This window comes from Chinchilla lanigera, unplaced genomic scaffold, assembly GCF_000276665.1.
Source record: "Chinchilla lanigera isolate Chin_1 unplaced genomic scaffold, ChiLan1.0 scaffold00027, whole genome shotgun sequence".
Lineage (NCBI taxonomy): Eukaryota > Metazoa > Chordata > Mammalia > Rodentia > Chinchillidae > Chinchilla > Chinchilla lanigera.
This window is the reverse complement of record NW_004955428.1, coordinates 19,859,789-19,882,042: the sequence shown is the minus strand read 5'-3', so window position 1 is coordinate 19,882,042 and position 22,254 is coordinate 19,859,789. Positions and strand designations below refer to the sequence as shown.

The 22,254-nt window shown below is 36.9% G+C and overlaps 1 protein-coding gene across 1 annotated transcript in view; it reads right to left on the bottom strand.

The window, feature by feature from the left end:
* Positions 1-326: 326 nt before the first annotated feature.
* The window catches only part of Prdm5 (PR domain containing 5), a 196,996-nt gene continuing 175,068 nt past the window's right edge, over positions 327-22,254 (bottom strand). The window contains exons 16-17 of the mRNA XM_013515254.1: positions 10,128-10,232; positions 327-3,601 (exon numbers count right to left, since the gene is read on the bottom strand). Coding sequence (XP_013370708.1) covers positions 3,437-3,601; positions 10,128-10,232 — 270 coding nt within the window. The 3' untranslated portion in view covers positions 327-3,436. The remainder of the gene's footprint in view (positions 3,602-10,127; positions 10,233-22,254) is intronic.

Sequence of the window (22,254 nt, the reverse complement as noted above, 5' to 3'; positions counted from 1 at the left end):
GGTGTGAGGTATTTTGTCCCAGAGATAGGAGAATGATTAATACTTTCCAGATCTAGCAATGTTAGAAGTACAAACCGTAACATCAGGAGGCTTGGGGGGTAATAAAATAATATTTTCTTCTTTTACCAAAAACAACTTTAAAGCATTCATTTGGATTTTATGCTAGAACTGTACTAGTTCAGTTTTACTTTTTTGTTTGTTTGTTTGTCTTCCAGTACCAGGAATTGAACTCACGACCTCACACCTGCCAGGCAGGTGCTGTGCCGCTGAGCTAAATCCCCAGTCCTTAGTTCAGTTCTATAGTAAAATAAAATGCTAACACCAAGTCTAGTAGAAATTTGCACATATTTATTATAAATCTGTAAGAAAATAAAAAAGTGATTGGCATTGTTAGAGTCACAAGTATTCTATTTATATACATACAAATAAATCTCAATATTAATGGTAAGACTTTAGTTCTTACCTACCTACCTCCATATATTCCCAACCCAAAATGAGTTTGCAGAAGAAACACTTAGGTTTGGGAAGAAAAGGATTGTTTTCAGTATCTATGCTTCCCTTTCAGCTGTGGAAGAGTAATAGTATATGAAGTCTAATATATACACTAAAGCTCTAAGAACCTGTGTATCCCTTTTCACAGTCAATGTTGCAGCTACAATAGATCAGAAGGAGTTTGTGCAAAGAAATGCACTTGCATGACAAGCACTGCATAAAAAGGCAGTACAGGCAGGCAGACACACACACTTACAGAGACATATCTTCAAAGTAGCTTTTTAACTACCCTGTAGAACTCCGAGAATGAATCATTAACAAATACATTTGTGTTCTTCTGTGTAGTCAACAACAATGAAAAAAGTCAGTGATTCTGAAATAAGAAATCCAAGATATGCAAATATCTTAAATACTAAAAGAAAAATATAGCAATTATAAAAAGGATATATAAACCTATGCACACTATTGAATGCTTCATAAAAGTATTTAGCTACGACTTCATGGGAGTCGAGTTTGGCCTTTTCCAGAGAAAGTACCTGAGCTAAAATGTTACACAGCAGGAAAGAGAAAAACCACCTTCGCAAGTGGGTACCTGCACTCTAGTTTGTCTATATACTCGTCTATGATTAAGTGTCTGATTTGTCAATCAAGCCTGAAAACATTTTCTTCTGTTGCTGTCAAACAACTCAAAAGTGAAAGCACACAAAGACTAATAAACCTGTAACTATTTATAAATGATCATCTTCTGGATAAAAGGTGACAGCATACAAGTTGCATTCTAAGGACTTGCTTTGGCTTCTTTAGTCTTTTGAGGAGGATGGTGCTGTAGTAGCCCTTTACCCTTCTTTGAAGGTTTTCCCTGTCCATAAGCCCACAGCAGGGTAAGACCCTACATTTTACCTTGGTCAATTTACTCTGAAGCAGCATGGTGATTAATTGTACAGTTCTAAGGGAAATTCCCAGCAGCCCAAGAATTATGACTCTCACTGAGATTATCCAAGATTGGTACTTTTCCTCCTTTAAAGTTGAACACTTTACACATAACTAGGGCACAAAGCAACCCATATAGAGAGGACAGCATCCAAAGGAATATGCAGGTACACTTAAATAATAAATGCTGCCATATTTCACAGCTGTCCTTGTATACTCAAAGGATACCAGAAACACTATCATGATAAACTGAAGATACTTTGGTCTAAAAACAGATTGTTGAAACAAATAGTGCAAAACAGGACTGAAATTTATTTTTATACAATGCAGTCTCTAATATCAGATACAAAATACTATATATAACCTTACTTATATATCTTCTAAATTATAATTTCAGGATTTATATTTTTAAAAGTTATCTCTGATGAGTTTCAAATTTAGAAGTTTTACAGGCTTTAAATATATCTATATCAAACCTTTGTGTTTCTTTTGAGACTGAAGCTGGGCATCCACATAACCTAAAATGAGGTTCATAAGGTCAAAGAATTGTGTTTTCAGATAACTGTTGTCCTTAAACAGTCATAAATAAATATGTTCCTTAAAACTGCAGTTCCTCTCTTTTCAGCAAGTTCCAATTAGGTGGTTCATGATTTGTATTTTATCTTAACTTTTTCTGGCTTTTGGATTCCCCTAGGTGCTGTAACAGGCTATTTGTATCATTGAAAGCTCTAAAAGGTTCACCATTGCAACTCTAGATTATTTTGACAACACTATAAGATCGCATTGTATCATCTCCCTAAGTAAGCTGTTCATTGTATATTGTTGTCAAGTATTGTACTGAAATATAATCTAAAGGAAGAAATTATGCTCTTATTCTCATTTTCCTTACAGATTAATGACAATTTCAATCGTAACAATTGCCGGATTTTATTTTTTGTACTGGTTCCTAATTATGTGGCATGATTGAGGACAATTCAAAACTGTTTCTGAATCAATAACTGCCATGATTCTGGAAAATATCTTTCTGCAAAATGGAACGTTAATGTTCTGAGGATTCTATTACATTTACAAGACATCTACTGTACACTTTTATGGAACGAGAGGGAAAAGGTTCTGCTCATCACAACTAATGAGGTAATGCTACATTATTGTCCTGCCACTTGCAGCCAGCAAATGTGGAGATCCTTTTGTTTCTGTTTTTAGCTCTGCATATTGGTAGATCGTTCATTTCTAAAGAGAACTGTATAAACTCAAGAGGGACAGCTTGATGAATATTTAAATGTTACAGCTATTCTTGTACAGAGCTTACAAAAGTATTCTAGATCGTGAATATCCGTATGGGAATGATGAGTAAAATAATGATTTCTGAAAATTCTCTAACATGAAGAATATTTTAATAGATGCTTTAATTCTCAAATATCTCTATTTTAAACTCATTTGTTGTATGGAACTATTAAATAAGTGAAACTCTTGGTCTGTTGCATAGAATAGCAAGTATTTATCACGCTATTATGCTTGAGACCATGAAAATGTTTACTCTTACTCTTATTTGCAAAGAAGTATTTGGATACTTTAACTACTACTTAAGTTAGCAATAACCAGCTGCAATAGTCAGTACTTGACAGTGTTGCATACACATACACACAGATATACACATGTACGAAAATAACAATAAAGTAAGGCCTGGTGGGGAAATATGTCAATAAACTTCATTACAGGCAGACAGTCAAGAGAGCCGTGGCTTCTTTCTCCACTTTATCAGACAGAACACACATCGTATTTTGCAAGGCTACAGACTTTTTTCTGTTTATGTTATTTCTTGGTAAAAGTAAGGCTTTCTCTTTCTTTCTCTGCCTTTCTTTAACATGTGCATTATAGATGCCAATGGTGTGCAAATAGGAACGTGACATCAGTAAGTTACTTTTGGCTATTTCTATTATGTTGATCTGGTGAGAAAAAGCTGGGATTCATATTAGTAGCCCATGTGAATGGTTTGAGTCCTTTACAGCTACCATTAGCTGTCAGCTACACCGTGGATATTGTCCATGTGCACTTTGAGGTAGTCATTCCTTGTAAACTTCTTATGGCAAAACTGGCATTCTGCCAGCGGACGATTGGGATTATGCGTCATCTTGTGTCGGATCAGCATTTTCTTTAGGCTAAAAGCCAAGTCGCAAACCTAGAAAAGATCCAAACATACCAATCACATTACACGGAAAAGCCTAAAGTTACACCAACTTATCATTTGTACAATAGACATTATTTAAAAGTTCTGCTGTCATGTATGCATTAAAAGGTCTAAGAAAAACAATTGTTCTTGGATTAAATGAAATCTAACATCCGTAAGAATGGGTGAAGAAGTTAATTAAATTTCCAAGTTACTTTTTGCATTTAATTGTAGCCCTTGCACTGCAATCAGCCTCCCTTCCCTACAGCATCTCTAGAGGAGCAGCTTCCTGCAAATAATACCTTCCACGTGATTGATGAAGTGTGCAATGCATGGTAAACCTGTTAAGTGAAATGCTTCAGGGTCTAGATGACATTTCTCTCTGTGGCATAAATGGCATGAGACATTCTCACCAGTGATCCCTTCACATTGTGGTGTCCATGGTGAATGTTGCTTCAAGCACAGTAAGGGGGCATTTATTACCCACTGTTCCATTTTTTGTTTCATGCTTTGTTTAACTAAGGAATGTAACAAGTTTATTTCATATAAGCTCTCCCACATTGCCACCTGGCTTAACATACTACCTGATAATTAAAAACAGTAAGTTAACACAGAACATGTATGGCATGATTACTTACGTTATAAAAAGAAATGAAATTCAAAGCTTGATGTTATTCACAAAAATTCCATTTACATAAAAATCTTCAAAAGCACATCCATTTTAAAATAAGGCACATTTAACTAATGTGAAAACACCATGGCAAGCATAATGAATAAAATGAGAACGGAAATTGCTTGTAAAAGTACTGTAAAGAAAGCTGGAGTTCTGAATGAGGTGAGGCTTGTGAAAACAGCATGGCAAATAAAAACTGTGCTTTCTTTTTGGAGGAAGAAGAACTTGCATTTACAGGAATAAGAAACTCCAAAGCATGAGGTCCTAGCTGTATAAGAGGGGGGACTAATCCAATAATAATATATTTCAGCTTACTCATATAAGTATCAGCATAGCGTGGCAGAAAGAATATAAGCTTTCAGTGAGATCACTTTCCAAGGAAGCCCATCTTACCATCCCAGTTTAAAACTGAAGCATGCCATACTCTCTGGACACCTTTTTGTCGATCAAATTTATTTTTTACAAAACACTGTCACCTGACCCACAGCATACTTGGTTTATTTACTTTATTATTATGTTTCTACTCACTGCAGTCTTAGCTCCACGAGGGTATAGATCTCTGTTAAGTTTTACTCTTGAGTGCATTCTACTAAATTATTTGTTGAAGAACCAACTTGGGTTTGAATTCTGACTATTGCTTATTAAGGAAGTTAAAACAAAACAAATTATCCTTTTCACTTCACTTCCCTCACCTGTAAAATGACAATAATGGTGATTACCTCACAGGACTGTAAGACAGAATAAAACAATCCATGTAAACTGGTGAGATTGGTAAATGTGAGTGAATAATTTTTCTCTTTCATCTTTTCCACAAAAGTGTATCATAAGCAGATTGGAAAGCATAGAGTGATACTGATAAGAAAGTCAAAAGCCACCACATGGGTGAGCTGAAGGAAAGCAGCTATTCTAAAGAACGGAGGTGCCCTAGAATGTCCATGTGTTGTGCAAGCAAACAGGATAATTTCCCAGAGGAAACACCACTTATCCAGTTAATCTTAGGAAATGACACTTTTCTTTGGGAACAGGTCCGAAGTATAAGACTGGTAATTATAACTAGAAACAGAGTGCATGCTTTTAAAGTCAGTGAACAACAAAGCCAAGTTGCTTTAAAATCAGAGGAAAGAACTACTAAATTATGACTATAAAATATGTTATGATAACTGACATAAAATATTAACTATCCTTATTAAAAGACAAGACTTTGAAACTAGGAAAAAAAGCAAGATGCAAACACATACTGTACTTAAGGTGTACATTTTCAAAAAGTAACATACACACATACACAAACAATTTAAAATGTGGGGGTTAGAATGTGGATAAAAGTGTATAAAATGATGCTGGTAGGGTAGAACTGGTACTGATTCATGCTTCCTTAGAAACATCTTGAATAGACAAAGAGAAAGCATCCTTTAAAGAACCAGGAGTGCCACTTATACAAACATCTCTTATGAAATATTTATATACAGGATGCTTTCAGAGAATTATTTATAAAGTTGAAACACTACAAATGATTTAGTTGCCCAAAGTTAATAGGTATACTCATTTTTATATAACCAGCTGAAGAAATACTTTTCAGCTGTTAAAAAGTTTATACTTTGAAAAATATTTAAAGGGGAGAGAAAATGTAAAGGGAAGGAAATAATAACAAGATTACTACAATTTATTCTACAATATTGAACTACAGAGGATAAAAAATTGCAGAAATAAGTAGGTGAGGGAAACATCAACAGATTAACATAAATATTACTTGAGATCAGTTGAAGAACTGGAGATTGTTTTATTTGTCTTCATTTGTTTTATTTTTATCTCTTCATTTTTCTGGTGTTAAAAAGCAAAATTTTTATAACCCAAAAGCACACAGGCCAACCTTTTAAAATAGATCTTAGTACTATTATTCCCATTTTATAAAAGAAATGGAGATGTTGGAGGTGACCCAGATTTTCCAAATTCACAGAACTCGGAAATGATTTCCAAGATTTAAACCCAGACAGTCTGGGTTCAGATTCTACACCACCTCTGCAGGGCCAACTGTTACTAAAAACTTTCACTTCAAGCAGACATGTGAGGTCATCTTAAAATTCCCATTCATCGGGATAACACCATTTTAAAAACCAAAAATGATTTTGAAGGTACAAAGGAAGTTCTTAGCTCAGCTTCCCAGTGTGGTGGGAGGGATGTGAAGCACAAGTCCATTTATACAATCACCGTGGAAATTGCAGCAAGAGCAAGCTAGAGACGATGGAGAGGAAGTTGAACAAGATGCTGAATCCAGTGATAACGGTTGCAAATTCAGGAAGTCCTAGAAGCTCTGCACAGAGGATGAGAACAATCCAACAGACTGTTGGGTGAAAGCCAGAACGGGGGATTAAATACCAGTACAGTAGAGTACAGTACTTTATGTCACAGCTGAGAAGCTGACTGCCTAGGAATTACAAGTTTTATGATCATGAGCTTAAGTGTAGTCATTAAAGGATTCCAAATGATGCTCCAGATAAATCAGTCACATGCAAAGGCATTTACAGTCATTTTAAAAATAGGGAAAAGTAAGAAAAAATTTAAGCATTGAAACAACGATATTTCTTTTTCTTTCTTTCCATTTGAGATTCTTAGACAACTCTTTCCCTTACTCTGACTTAACATTAATCCACATGCCAAAGAATGGAAAAATTTTTACTCTACTACACTAGTTTGAAGACGGAATAATTGTTTTAAGGTGTAAATGAAACAAAATATTTAACAGAAAATACCTTGATAAACAGGAATTAGAATTTTATGCAAGCATCTTCAGCTAGCAGATACTACATACAATGTGGCTGTCATTTCAGCTAAGAAAACAATGGTAAATTACACTGCTTCACCCTGTGGAGTCTGCAGTGGAGGAGAGGTATTCGTAGTACCATTAAATTAGTGCTAGGACAGGCATGGTGGCAAGACAACACAATTTTAAAACATGCAAGGACTTGATTGATATTTCTTCAGACAGGACGTACAAATGGACAGGAAGCACGGGAAAAATGCACAATATCATTGGTCTTGAACAACAACTGAAACCCATAATGAGATACCCAACCCCAATGAGATAGTTATAAGTAAACAAACAAAGTGGAAAAAATGTTGGCAAGGATGTGCAGAAACTGAAATTCTGATGTATTGTCAGTGGAAATATAAAATGGTTTGGCTCCTGTGGTAAACAGTATAAACACAGTGTCTACATACAACTCAGCAATTTCATGTGTAGATATAGATTCCAAAGAACTGAAAACAGTACTCACACATATTCTGGTGCACCCGTGTTTATCACAGCACTACCCATGACAATCAAGAGGTAGAAACCACCGAAGTGTCTATGGGTGGATGAGTGAATAAACAAATTGTTGTATAAAATACAAAGCAATATCATCCAGCTATCATGAAAAACTGCTTATGGTACTTGCTATAATAAATATTAAATGTGAGTACAATAAACTAAATAAAATGTCAATTACAAAGTTCACATATTGTATAATTCAGTTATATCCAGAATAGGTAGGTCTATAAAATGAAAGTAGGTTGGTAGCTGCCAGGGTCTAGGGGAATGGAGATCAACTGTTTAATGAGTGTAGCGTTTCATTTTGGTTCAACAGAAATATTTCACACACAAAAAAATGTGGGGACTGTATTGCACTCAGTGTACAAAATGACACTGAACTCTTCATTTGTAAATGATTCATTTTGTGATATAATTTTCACCCAAACATATCACCTTGGCAGGGTACTCAAGACAGAGAACACAGATGCAGGAAATCATATACATAAGACAGAGTGAGGGTCTGAGATATGTACAGTGAACAGCCATGAAAACTGAGAGAAAGGGATGGGTCTGAGTGGCCGCTGGTAGGGAGGGATTGGAAGTCAGGTGACTAGATTAGGAATGAGGAGGTGACGAAGACAAGATTTCAAAACAATGACAGCCAGTGCTCTCTTGAGCAGGATGCATTGCAGGGAAGTTTATGGGGCACTCAGAAATATGAATCTTTACCGCATATACCAGTCTGGGCTACAGAGGATGACTGGAGAGTTCTGAGCTCATAGAAGTAAATGAGAGTATGGTAGACAGAAAAAAAGCATGCTTGTAATATGATAGCTTAAGAACATCCCCATTGGATTTACCTAGGGAAATATTCAATGAAATATTTTTCAACAGAAGTACTCCTGATAGATAAAAGAAGTACTGAGTGTGATGGTATGAAGATGTCCCTTCCCTACACTGTTAATGGTAATTAGTAATAGTAATAATATTAATACTTAAGGTCCACATTGGTTATATACGTAGATATAGAATTAAGTCCTTGAAATAGTTTCTGTCTTTATGAAAAAAGCTTCCAATAAGGACAGCACTTACTTAAACTAACTGAAATTATTAAGTTGAGACAGGGGCTGGGGATTTAGCTCAGTGGCAAAGCGCCTGCCTGGCAAGTGCAAGGTCATGAGTTCGGTTCCCGGTACCGGAGAAAAACCAAATAAATAAATAAATAAATAAATAAATAAAAGTTGAGACTATAGTCCATATGAGAACAGAGCTCAACATGTGCACATTTCTTTAGACTGTGGGTCTTTTTTTGTCTCTTAATGCAATGCATTTTTTTATTTTGAGGAGAATAAAAAACAATAAAAAATGATACAGAATTTTCAAACAAGATGATAGGACATTAACAATAGTTATTATACTGCATATTGTTATCTTCAAAGTAGTTGCTCAGATTATCAGATATAGGCATGCAAATTGCTCAAACAATATAAGCACTAATTGCTCCTTTCAGTGAACTAATAGAAATTAGTAGTACGATTATCTTAGCTACCTTGTGTGTACATAGATATACATTTTCCCTTTAGGTGCACAGTTAATAAATATATTTTTACGAGCAGGCCCACTGGGAGTGCACTGGTGTCTTAACCTCACCAGCCAAGTTTCATGGAAAGACAAGGAAAATGTCTGGTGTCTGTGAGCTTCCTTTTACAGGGACTGCTTACCTCATACTTTGTCCACTGGGACCCACTCATGGGATTATATTCTTGACTATCTCTCAACAGGTACAGAGTCTGTGCGGTGCTGTTTCACATGACAACTGTAATGATTCTTCTTACACTGACCTACATTAGTACTCACTTTGATATTAATGTGTCAAAAATAAGTATCCTAGTGCCTTCCCAAATACCTGTGTCAATTTTTTGTCAATTGTCAACCTCTCCCAAAAGAATACTGACACCACTGGCTGAGAATTTCTCCTAAATTAATCAAAGCTCAGATTATATTTACTGAGGACAGTAGTACTTTTTCTTTTTAAAAATAATGTAAACACTTATCATTCCATTTCTTTTCAAAAGTCATAAGCAGAAAATCTCAATGCAGCATTATTTAACATGAAGGAATTTATATGTATTTTAGAAATTCACTGTTTGGATTTAACAAAGTAAATAATATCTGTGACAAACCAAAACTTTGGTTTAACTGTCATTAAACTGTCAAAGACGTGGGCAGACACACGAAAGCTGCCTCAAAACATGTGAATTTACACCTTGGAAGAACAACTCAATGACACTGAAATGGTGCCAGCGTGTTTAAAAAAAATCAGATTTTATTTGCTGCCAGTAAACCATGATGAATAAAACAACTATAAACTGATTACATGGATTATGCAATCAAAAGCTATAAACAGTGTGAGATATTAACAGGCACAGACTGGATATGCTACAAACCAAACACACACATGGCTGTGTGAGTGTATACACACATACACACACACACACACACACACACACACACACACACGCCCTCCCCCCTGTTACTGCAAGATAGTAAGGAAAGAAAAGAGAATTCAAACTCACATCGCACTGGAAAGGCTTTTCTCCAGTGTGGGTCCTCTTGTGCTCATCCAGGCCCCGCTTCTGGCTGAAGGCTTTGCTGCACTCCGAGCACTTGTATGGCTTCTCCTGCAGTCAGGGAGAAGAGATTGGTGAGAGTGAATGAGTGGGTGCAGAGCCCTCCCTGTGTTGGGTGGGTGTCAGGCTGGAGGGTGTTTACCTACATCTGCAGGATGATGCAGCAAAATCGCAAGGGTAACGAGCTACCTTAAATTTTCAAGGGAAATAGCAATCATCAACATTTGGAAACTGAAAACTAACTCAAGGTTGTTCCCAATGGCAACATGGAATTTCCCTACGTATGGTTCCAGGCATCATATCTTTGTAAAGCTGGTCTTTGGGTGGTTGTTGTAATCTAACTACTTACCGTGAACTGTCAGCCATTTTTCTGGTTTCAGCTTACTATAAAAACTTACTGGGATACCGAGGGCATCCTGAACCAAGAAAGCCTGAGGATTCATCAAAATAGTTGTAATTATTTACAATGTCAGGGAGGTTCCTGGAAATTAAAATTTCAGAACTAAAATTTCAACAAATTTCGAGGTAAGTTTTAAAAAGCTACAGTTCAACTCTGATTTATATATTTCAATTTCTATGACTAAAGACAATTTTCCTGGTAACATATTCTTTTTAAAATAAAAATTACTTTTTGAAAATGATGCTTTTTAAAAATCTGTTGTTTGGACTCTTAGGGAAATGATACCTCTGAAAAGGGTTAGAAAAAGTAGCCATCTTTGATACTGGGAATTCAACCATATCACCACCATTCTGGCCTGTAATGAATTGTGAAATAAATTGACTGACATCGTTCTATTTAAATAGTTGAAAAGTTACTACTTAGCACATCAGTAAAAAGATTTGTATAGGGGTTAAGAAACATAACAATTTTTTTCTCATAAATATCTTTGAAAATATTGTTGTAAAACATTTTTTTAGATTGAGGTAGTATAAGTAAATTTTAATCTCCTGACATACATTTATATTTTCTTCTTAGTACTATTTTTTTCAGACCTTATAAACGGTATGGAAGTAACAAAACAGACATGCATGTGCCCACCAGCTAGCTGAAAAACACCACAATGCCAGGACAGGGCACCTGTAGGTTCCTCTGACTCCCTCACTGCATACCTTCCCACCTCTGCAGGGTTGAGCTCTCTGCCTGAATGTGCAGTTTACCATTCTCTTGCCTTTTTCTATGCTTTATTATTTTTTGACCACATATGTATGATGGATCCTAAGTGAGATAATAGTATTATTTTGCCTTTTAAAAGTACAGAAAGAATATCATGGGGTATTTTTTGTGTATTTTGAAATATCATTTTTGATCAGCATTATCTTTATGAGCTTTTAGTCCTCACATTAATTTTGTGAAACATACAGCTGCTCCTGTTCATTCACTTTTTTTTTTTTTTTTGGTCTTTTTGAGACAGGGTCTCGCTATGCAGTTCAGGCTGGCCTTGAGCTCACTTTGTAGCTCAGCCTGGTCTTGATCCCAATGATCCTTCTGCCTCAGCCACCCAAGTGCTGGGATTACAGCATGTGCCACCACGCCTGGATGTTCACTCACTTTTAATGCTGTTCAGTATTACATTCAATGGATGTAGCAGAATGGGCATACCAGTGATGGACATTTAAGTATTCCCCAATTTTTCCTCCTACAAATATCATTGCTGTCAATCATCTTGTACATATACCAGTGAATACAAGGCAGGGCAATTTTCTAAGGGATGAAACAGGAGTTTGCATCTCTAATATTTCTCACAAAGGTCAAATAACTCCGTAAAGTTAACAGACCACTGTAAACACCAATACCCATCCTTATCATTCTGTCACTCAACCTTACAGGATACAGGGGCTCCACAACTTACCGGAGAGCTATTTCTGCATAAAGTTGTGAGTTTCCTAAGTCAAAAGGCATCTAACATACCTAAGCTATCAAACATCAGAGCTCCACAACACAGCACTGTGGAGTGTCAGCTGTTTACCCTATGATTATGTGAAAGACTCTTTTCTCTTGAGACCTGCTGCTCACTGCTACTGTGCCACGCTGAGAGAAGTTCCTACCTACTATGCATCCTTACACTGAAAGAGATCAAAATCCAAAATTTAAAGCACAATTTCTATTGAATGAACTGCTGTAATGTCAAACCATCGTAAGTTGAGGGCTATCTGTTTCATTTCCTTGGAAAACAGGATTTTTCATCACTTTGAAGTGAACTTTTTATCTATAATAATCCTTTTTAATCTTAAAACTCAAGTAGTTGTAGCACATTTATAAAAGATTTATAAATTTAGTATTTGCTGATATAGTCATATTTTTCTTACAGTTTATATCCTGTGTATAAGAAGGGGTTCTCACAAACAACATACAAGTAGATTTTTTAAATCTAGATTTTTGTGACCCAAAGATGATGTTTTTAGAAGGCAAGTTTTATCTCTCTACATTTATGATATCTGGTATTACTACCTATTTCTAACATTTATTTTTTGCACTGTTTTCGTCCTACTTATTTTGAAAGTCTTTTCCCATATACTTTCATGTTTTAGATTACTTTCTGATATTTTAGAAATTATGAATTCCATTTTTATCCTGAGTTAATATCCTTAAATTTTTTATCATGTTTGTTTAAATTTGAGTTTCCTCTCATACTGAAAAATTCATATACTATAGAACATTCCTATCCTATATGATAGAGCATGGCATTATTTTATTTATTCTCTCTCTTTGCTTTTAATGTGGGTCTTAGCTCAGGCTCCTAGAACAAAAGACTATACTATAGATTGGGTGGCCTATTATCAATAGAAACTTATTTCTTGAATTTCTAAAGGCTGAAAATCCAAGATCAGGTTGCCAGTATGGTCAAGTTCTGGTGAGCAACCCTTTTTTGAGGGATGGCAGGGTTTGCAGACAGCTCCTTCTCAGATGGTGGAAAGAAAGAGCTCTGGACTCTCCAGCACCTACTGCACTAATCTCATCATAGGGCTCCATCCTCATGACCTCATCACATCTTCTTTTTCCACTTGTATTATGTTTGGCTATATGAAAGCATCCTAGACATTCCCATAGTACTATTACATTGGTGGTTAGGATTTCAAAATATGAATTTGGGGAAAATGCATTCAGTCCATTATAATGCTCAATATGGAATCATTACTTTTGTATTTAATTGGTATGGTTTAGTTTTACACACATTTAATAATTACTTTTCCTGCTTTCTCATATATGATTTCCCAAGAATCCACTGGTGGTAAACTATTTTTATTTAATTAAAAATGACTGTGTTCCTCGTTTGCTGTTGCAAGAAATTTACAAATCCAATTAGACAAGTAACAGATTCATTCTTGTGTTTTAAATCTCTGAACCCATCTTTACCATTTCCATGTCTTGGTTTGGTCCTTTCTATAATTTCATTAGAATCAGTTGATCAATTCTTTTTTCAGTTGTTAATAACTTGCTATTTAATAGGACCATTTGAGCTTTTCAGTTTTGCCATCGTATATTTTTTTTCTAGATGTTTTATCTGCTTTTCTTCCAATTGCATTTCCTTTCTGATACAATCTCATTGTTTTACTTATGTTATATATGGCTATTTAAAAACATTCCAGGCATTTACATAATTTTCTTTATCTGAATGAATCATTATCTTAAATTTTAGGGAAGTCTAGTTCTGTTATTTGTGGTTTCTTCTGCCTCCTGCTCGTAGTTCTTACTTCCTTGTGTGATCCTGGAGTTTGAAATTGCGTGCTTGTGTTTGGTGGTCTTTATCTGTTCAAACTCTGTGACCCCTGGATTGAGGCTAAGTCGCTCCAGACTGCATTTGTGTTTGCTTTTGCCAGGCACTCCCGGGACGTTATCAATCAAAGACCACCTTAAATTTATTTCTTGCCTTGGGATTTTCTGGTCAGGCAAGTATTTTAAGTTTGAACTGTACACACAGTGAGGAAAGGATTGTGGTTACATAAGGAGAATGCTTTCCCTACACTCAGCAGTGGTTTCAAAACAGGTAAATGCCCTGAGCACCAGCATTTATCAAAGGTAGATTGTTTCTGGTATGATTGTGAGCATAGCCTTCATAGGGCCCCAAAATTATGTGGATGTGAATCTGCTTTACCCTACAACCCAGACACAAAGGTTGACACAGAAAACCATGACACCATTAAGGTGCTATGATTATTAGTACTGGCAAACACCCTACAGATGCTGTGTCACCAATCTGAGCTTACTATGATGGCTTTCAGCTCCATTTTTTTTTTGATCCTGGGGATTATTGTTACATTTCATAAATCGAGATGTTTGTGGTTTTATTTTATCCAACACTAATAACTGCTCTTCATTGGGCCTTCTTTTCCCCCGGATATGAAGTTTCTACCATTGTGCCAGAAGCGGAAGTAACTACATGTATAATTTTAAAGGTGTAAAAACTATATTTCAAATGAATATTCAGTTATTAGGAAAAATATTGAATTTTTTTGCAGCCCTAAAAGCACGGTATGTCGTTAGTGCTCTTCCCCTCTAGCTGGAATAAATACAACCTCTTTTGATACAGTGAATTATCTTCAGCACCTATTACTTTATCAAATACTACTTTTTCAAAAACTTTGAACTATAGTTTGAATTATTTATATAAGAAATCACTTGGAGTTGCTGGAATTGCTTATTCAGGCACTTGTTATATCAAAATGTTTTACTTCAACTTTTATTTTAAATACATCTGGAACTATATTTTAATCACACATACAAAATATATGAAATATATAGGAAAAAAGGAAACTTTTCTTCCTACACTATATTTATGAGACCAAACTTTTTGAAGCAGTGAGCAGCATGGCACCATGACAACTGTGAATGACAGGTGAGTATCTGGCAGAGAACAAGCTAAGACAAGATCAATCCTAAGAGAGTAAGAGGAAATTTCAGGGCAGTCAATGAAAATCAAGGTCTGAGCCTCACTGATTAAGATCATCCTTCTTATTCCTGCCCAAGATTCCTTTTAAGAGCTATCCTCTCATGGCCCTACACACTCTTAGGGTGGCTCTTGTCTGGCATCTTGAGATTCTCATAAGGGGTAGGGGCTTTATAGTTATCAGAGGAGGTTTAAAAACCAAAACGTGTATTAAGCATTGGTTTACTGAATACATATTGATATTTTTCAAATGTTTATATCTATGTACTTTACAGGCAATTGTCACGGAAGTTCTCTCTCCCTTATTTATTTTCCCTTTCAAAACACACTACACATACAACCACCATCCCGTTTCTACAGAAATTCAGGGGGTGATATTTATAATGTTAAAAGGGTTGCTCTCACTCAAACGTTCTAGAATCTCAAATCAAAAAGACACACATTTGAATAAGGAGGTCTCAGTCTGCCTGGACTCTGCCTCAGTTCCTATCCTCTATCTAGAGCCACCAGAACCCAGTGAGGCCACGGGGTTTTGTCCTTAGAGAAGTTCACAGTCACATTCTCTGTCGATCTAGAGAGAAAGGCTCTCTGAGACCTCAGACCACCGCTAAGTCTAGTGAGAAGCTGTGTGTATCCTTCAGATATCTGTCTCTTCTTCATCCCTAGAGCTTACACAAAAAGTCTGCACTTTTCCTGAAATTATTATAAGAAGGGATATAACTCAGATATTGGCCAGACTATCTATAGTTCTGCCTGGAAGGATGTATAATGCTCATCTTTGAAAAAAATCCAATTTATAGTAAAGAGCACAAAAGCAAGTATTATGAGAATTCCTGCTTCAGTGAATGGCCTTGAAATGACAGGTGGAAATAAGCAGTTATAAATTGTTTACTTCAAGAGTGAAAGAGAACCAAAGTGAGCTGACATCGGAGGAAGAAGAGTATTTCTTTTTCTCAGAAGGGAAACCCTCACCCTTCTTCGTTACTAACTTCTTATCTATAACTACCTTATCCATAGTAAGCCACATTACAGAAATATGCACATGGCAAACACGTTTGATAGAAAGAGAGTAGAGTATAATATGAGAGAGAGACACTGACTTCTAGTCACGTCCCTGTCTCTCAGGACTGTGACGAAGGCTTCATTGCTTCTAGAGCACTCTTGACTGCTCTCCACCATGACTTTCCAGTGTACCGAACACATGCATGTGAGCAAATGTCATGAGAACTGCAATTTCTAGCCTCATGTAGGCTATAGATCATGGAGGTTAAGGTGCTTACATGGCAGCTGACACAGCAAAGGACAACGTCACACAGAAGGCTGAGGAAGGCATCACAGGCTTTGACTCCTTCCTGTGAAGTTGGACAGCAAAGTTGAGGCTCAGCTCTCTATCACCTTCCCAAGGACACACTGGGCATAACCTGCGGCCATGTGGCTGGTGTGTGCAAGCACACTCAGATGCCATTACTACGACCTGGACACGTGTCCTCCAAAGGTCTACGTGTGGTAAAGGGCCATGCCATAGGTAAATTTCTGGTCACTCAGGTGGTCCTTCAATTTGCCACCCTCCAACATATCTAATTGGAATAAACTGTTACAATATAATCTTCCCTTTGACCAATAATGCTGCCCCACATATGTGCAGCCTGGGAGGACCATCCCCCTGCTATGCCACTGGTAAAGGCTTGGCCCGTACCCTGTGATAATTTTGGGAGACAGTGCAGCCTTAGAAAAGTTGGCCTAGTGGAAGTTAGGCCCCAGAGGGCATTTCCTAGAAGGGGACTGTAGGACTCTAACCTCTTTTTCTCTCTCTACTTCATGACTACCATGAAGTGAACAGTTTCCTCTACCATGCATTCCTGCCTTGTCGTAAGTCCCAAAGCCATGGGACAAGAGACAATGGACTGACCCTTTGGAAATTCTGAACCAAAATACACCGTTGCTCATTTTAAACTGATCCTGATTTGAAGCTGCCTAGCATGCTAGGATTTAGGTGGGCTCACAAAAGTCCCACCACCCTTCCCCACATAAGAACTCATATGCATTATATCCTAACTCCATTGTTTCTATTCCTTTCTCTCCACTATAAAAATCTTTAATATGAACACAAAATCTGATTCAGTAAAGAATAAAGGAAATTATTGCTAATATTTTTGGAGTAGAATATGTAGTAGAAATTAGACTTTTTAACTTATTAGCTGGACATAACTAGAGATAAAATGATTACCTTCTTGATTAATTCTATTTCTGAATGATTACACAATTTAACTGACAAACAGCTTGTCTTTTGTCATCCTACCTTGGGAATTATTACCAAATGGAGGCAATCTATTTATCAGTTAAGCAGTGTAATCTCTCAAGGCAGAATTAATCAGGAGTTTAATCAGTCTATCTCTAACCAAACAGCATTTGACAGAATTCCTTCAGAAGGTTCAACTTACAGAACTCTATGCCCGAAGCTTTGGATATAGCTACTAAAAGTCCTAGTTTTATATTGTTAATGAAGTAATTTCAAGTGTTATATTTTTGCCAATATAAAATGAATTAATAAAGCTCAATATGGTTATATTTTTGATAAGTCTTGGAGGGATTATATTGTGAAATCCTTTGTAAAGAAATGTAATAATGTACTTGTTATTTTTTATCTGTACTCCCTTCTTTCTATTCCCCCTCACCCCAGTAGAGATGTCCTACTTTGGCTAAGGATTGATGCCCAGGTGGTACAAAGTCTGCCCTCCACTGTACAAACTGCCCAAGACATGGATGGCTCACCACTGGGTCCCTGGATGGACCCACCCATGAATGGATCAGGGCAGATTACAAACATGCAGTAGGTATACAATCCAAAGGTGCTCTACGATTATCTTTACATAAGCAAATAGAGGCAGAAACAGAAAATATAAATATACTCTTCCCTTTTTTGCCAGAGGCCAAGGTAAAGATGCCAAAATCCAATAGAATGATGCTTAGTAAATGTTCTCTATGACAATGGTAGCCTGCCCTCCATGCAATTCAGAAAGGGAAATTAGTAACCAATTAAAAAAAAAAACAAAAAACAAAAAACGGGCACACTCCAGAGTGTGGTGAGGACATTCGGGGCCTGTGATGACTCCTCTGTTGTCATGCCTTAGGCAAGGTGATCAGTAGACAGCCTCTCCCCTGTTCATCTCACTCAAAGCTGTAACAGCCACAGTGTCCAGGCCTAAGGAAATAACTTCTGTGTGAGCAACAAGGGTATCAATAAGACTCAAGATGAAACTCAACAACTGAAATCAGATATAGATCAATCTCTCTCTTTCTCTCTCACTCACACACACATATGGAGCCATGTTACAATTTTGAAGAGTTATCTTTGGCTCCACAGTAATTTACTAATCTCATTTGATTATTTTTTTCCGAATTAAAGTGTTAATAGCTATTAGTAGCTATCTGCTTAATGTTCAGAAAAATGGTGGCTTTTGCAGGATGAGCCCTTCTTGTTTCTAAATTTAAAAGAAAATCCTAAAACCTCAGAAAGCACCAGTAGTGGTGACACATGTTTTGCAGGCAGAAGTAGGGAAGATCACAATTGTAAGGGCAGCCTGGGCAACTAAAGTGACTTATCAAAATCCTGTATCAAAATGAAGAATAAAAAAAAAGGCAGAGAATGTAACTTAATAGGAAAGTACTGGGTTCACTCTCCAGAACCAAAGAAAACAAAACAAAATAAAAGTACAAGAAAGAAAAAAGAAAAACAAAAAAATCTCATGAAGCATAAATGGTGTGAATTTATTAAATATGAAACTTCTAAATAGAAATTTTATAAATTTGTAGCCTTCTTCTTTTTTATTTTAAAGAAAAAAATAACAACAATGGTACAAAATTTTAAAACAAGATAGCAGGAGAGTAGCAATGGTTAGTATGTTGTGTACTGTTACCTTCAAAGTAGATGCTCAGATTACAAGACAGGCATGAAAAATTGATAAAACAATATAGGAACAAACCTTTCTTCTCAATGCACTAATAGCAATTAGTAGTATAACTATCTTTATATCTATCTATCTATCTATGTATGTATAGATAGATAGATAGATAGATATAGATATATATATATATCTTTCCAGTACTGGTTTGTTTTCTCTTATCTATCTATCTATCTATGTATGTATAGATAGATAGATAGATAGATATAGATATATATATATATCTTTCCAGTACTGGTTTGTTTTCTCTTGCTATATACATGACCAACCACGGCATGCAAGAAATCAGAAACTTACCATTTAAAGGGCTGCATTATTTCTGTAAAGGAACTGGGGCAAATTAATTTAACTTCCAATCTTCCTCATCGACAAAATCACTTATTAATTTCCAGTGTGGAATATGAAGCCAGCCTGAGACTCTCTTGCCCGATCTGTGTAATAACACCCATTTGTCAAATGATAGACCAGGTACAGAGCAGCCTTTACCCTCCACGGGGGTTTAGGGCAGGCTGTTACAACCTCAGCACCACTGCTTTTGGGGGCCAGATGGTTCTTGATTGTGGAGCCTGTCCTCTACACATCCTTCCCCACCCACTACCTCTCAGTTGTAACAGCCTGAAGTATCTCCAGACACTGTCTCAAAACCCCTGAGGTGGAAGTGGGTAGAGGTGAACAATTCCCAGAAGCACTGTGCAGACAGCGCTTCTCAAATTATTTGTATGAAAAGATCCTGTTTCTCCCAGCCTGTTGTAGAGTAATATCTTTGGAAAACATAATAAATTACTGGAAAATAATTGGGCACTTGAACATCCCAGCAATGCTAAAGTGCTATGATGCTCTGAATACTCCTTCACAATGACTTTACTTATCATAGACCAACAGAACTTGTGAGTTGCCCCTGGTTTCCAAGCCACACTATGAATAATGCTAGTCTAGAATAAAAATGTCCTTGATGCCCAGGATTAAATAAATTATCATCATAGCTGGGTGTGGTGGCACACACCTGTAATCCCAGCACTCAGGAGGCTGAGGCAGGAGGATCATTGCAAGTTTGAGACCAGCCTGAGCTACAAAGTGAGCTCAAGGCCAGCCTGAACTGCACAGTGAGACTCTGTCTCAAACACGCACACACACAAAATTATCATTTAGGAGAAGAGTTCTATAATACACCTTACATAAAGGATACCTGCCACTGGAATTACACCAATCTTTGAAATAAGTGTCATTTCAATTTTACATATAAAAATTCAAGTTTTGTGGCTTGGGTGTTTGGGAGGATATAAATGAAAAATGAATACTTGCTTGACTTGGATGCGGATACATGGAGACTCATTTATTCTGTTCTCTGTGCTTCTATATGTTTGAATTTCATTATAAAACACTAAAAGAATTTTTTATAAATATGCTTTCATGTTGTAAAACTTAAAACATTGCCCAGTCTCTTTCCCTTTCTGAGGTAATCTCTTTCTCTACTTAAGATGGCCGCTTTCAATTTCCAGAAGGTTGAAAACCTTAAACTTCATTTGCCAGAGATGATCTTGTACACCACTGACAGGCCCACCATCAACCACAAAACTGCAGCCGGGTGAGCAGTAGAATTCCCAGTGCCACTCCTTTTGCTCTTTGCCCAGTCACTGGGCCCATGGTGTTCATGTGTGTTGGAGGAGTACCTGGTACCCTTGAATGACAGGCCATGTGTGTAACTGAGCTAGCATCTCTACATCATGTGCTACCTTCCCATAGTAGACCTTTTGCAGACGATGACTTGTGGTGGTCCTGGCCACTGACCTCAGAGTCAGCTTTGACTTGTTCCCCTCAGTGTGGCAGAAACTGTGAAATCCCTTTTCTTTAGTGAGACTGGCTTTGTGGCCAAAAGATGACTACCAGGTTTCATAAAATATCAGATTTGCAGGTGAGATTTAGAGGAGGGTTTTTGAATGTGGCCCCAAGGGTTCCTATTATTCAAAGTTAAGGGGACAGATCTACAGCTCACAGGACAGAATGCCATATATCTAACAGTTTTTCCTAATGACCCCATTCCTGAAGGCCCATGTACCACCAGCTGCACACAATCAACACGCACCGAGTTTCCCTCTAACAAGCTGCTTGCCTAGGAAACTTCTTTTACAGATGTTTATAGCTTTTGTGGCTTTTCCTTCACCATCTTGTTTTTATAGCTTGTGCAGTCCTTCAATATATGACAAATCATACCCATGGCCTAGTAAACAATGCACCTAAAAATTATAACCCTTGGGGAAGCCTTCGAAAGCTAGGAGAATATTTAAAGTGGATTTCCACATAACACATCCATAATTGGGTTTGCATTGTAGCTAATGGGAAACACACTCTCTATAAACTAGGAGAATGAATTGTGCAATCCACATATAGAAAACTAAAAATAAGTATAGTAAATAAGATATAATTTTTATGTTAGAGTGTGTGTACAGTCTTTAAATAGAAACAAGAAGGCTGGGCCCCTTTCAATTAATCCCCTCTTGAGGCCTACATAATAAAGTGTGGAAACACAATGGCTGAGCAGCCAGAAAGTCCTATTCCATGCACAGAAGTGGTAGAGGAGCTTTTTTGGCAAAAAGCAAGCAAAAAATTCATTCAAACTAGCTCAAAAACATTGTTTTGCTAGGGTTGCAGGGATGACTCACATTAGTCCATTTGGAACAATGAGACAAACTGAACTAAACATTTCCTTGTACTCTTCTCATTTCTACCCCAGTGTATTTCCACCCTGCCTGCACATTCACATTATCTGGGAATAGTTTTAATAAATACTGATACCATGGGCCCTCCTCCAGAAAGCCTGTCTTGACTGATTTGGACAGGGCCTGACACCGGTGCTGTGAAATCTCCCAAGGTGTCCCAAATGTAGAGCCAAACATGAGAACTGTGGTCTGGTCCATGCTCTTTTAAGATAATCACTGTGACAATAATGACGATAACTGAGTCAGCAGCAGGGACAGTGACAGCCTCTACTTTCTGTCCTCCTGCTGTTACTTACACTGTACACCACCACTGCTATCAGGTTGCTGCTTCATACTAGCTGGCAGAGTACTAGAAATATTTAAAGACATTTTTCCATTTAATTATTAAGCAATGCTGCAAATTTGCTATGGTTATTCTCACTCTACAGATGAAGAAACAGACATTTACAAATATGCAGAGGGTTACACAACTGGGTAGAGGGAGCAGAACTTGGAAGCTGGTGCTCCT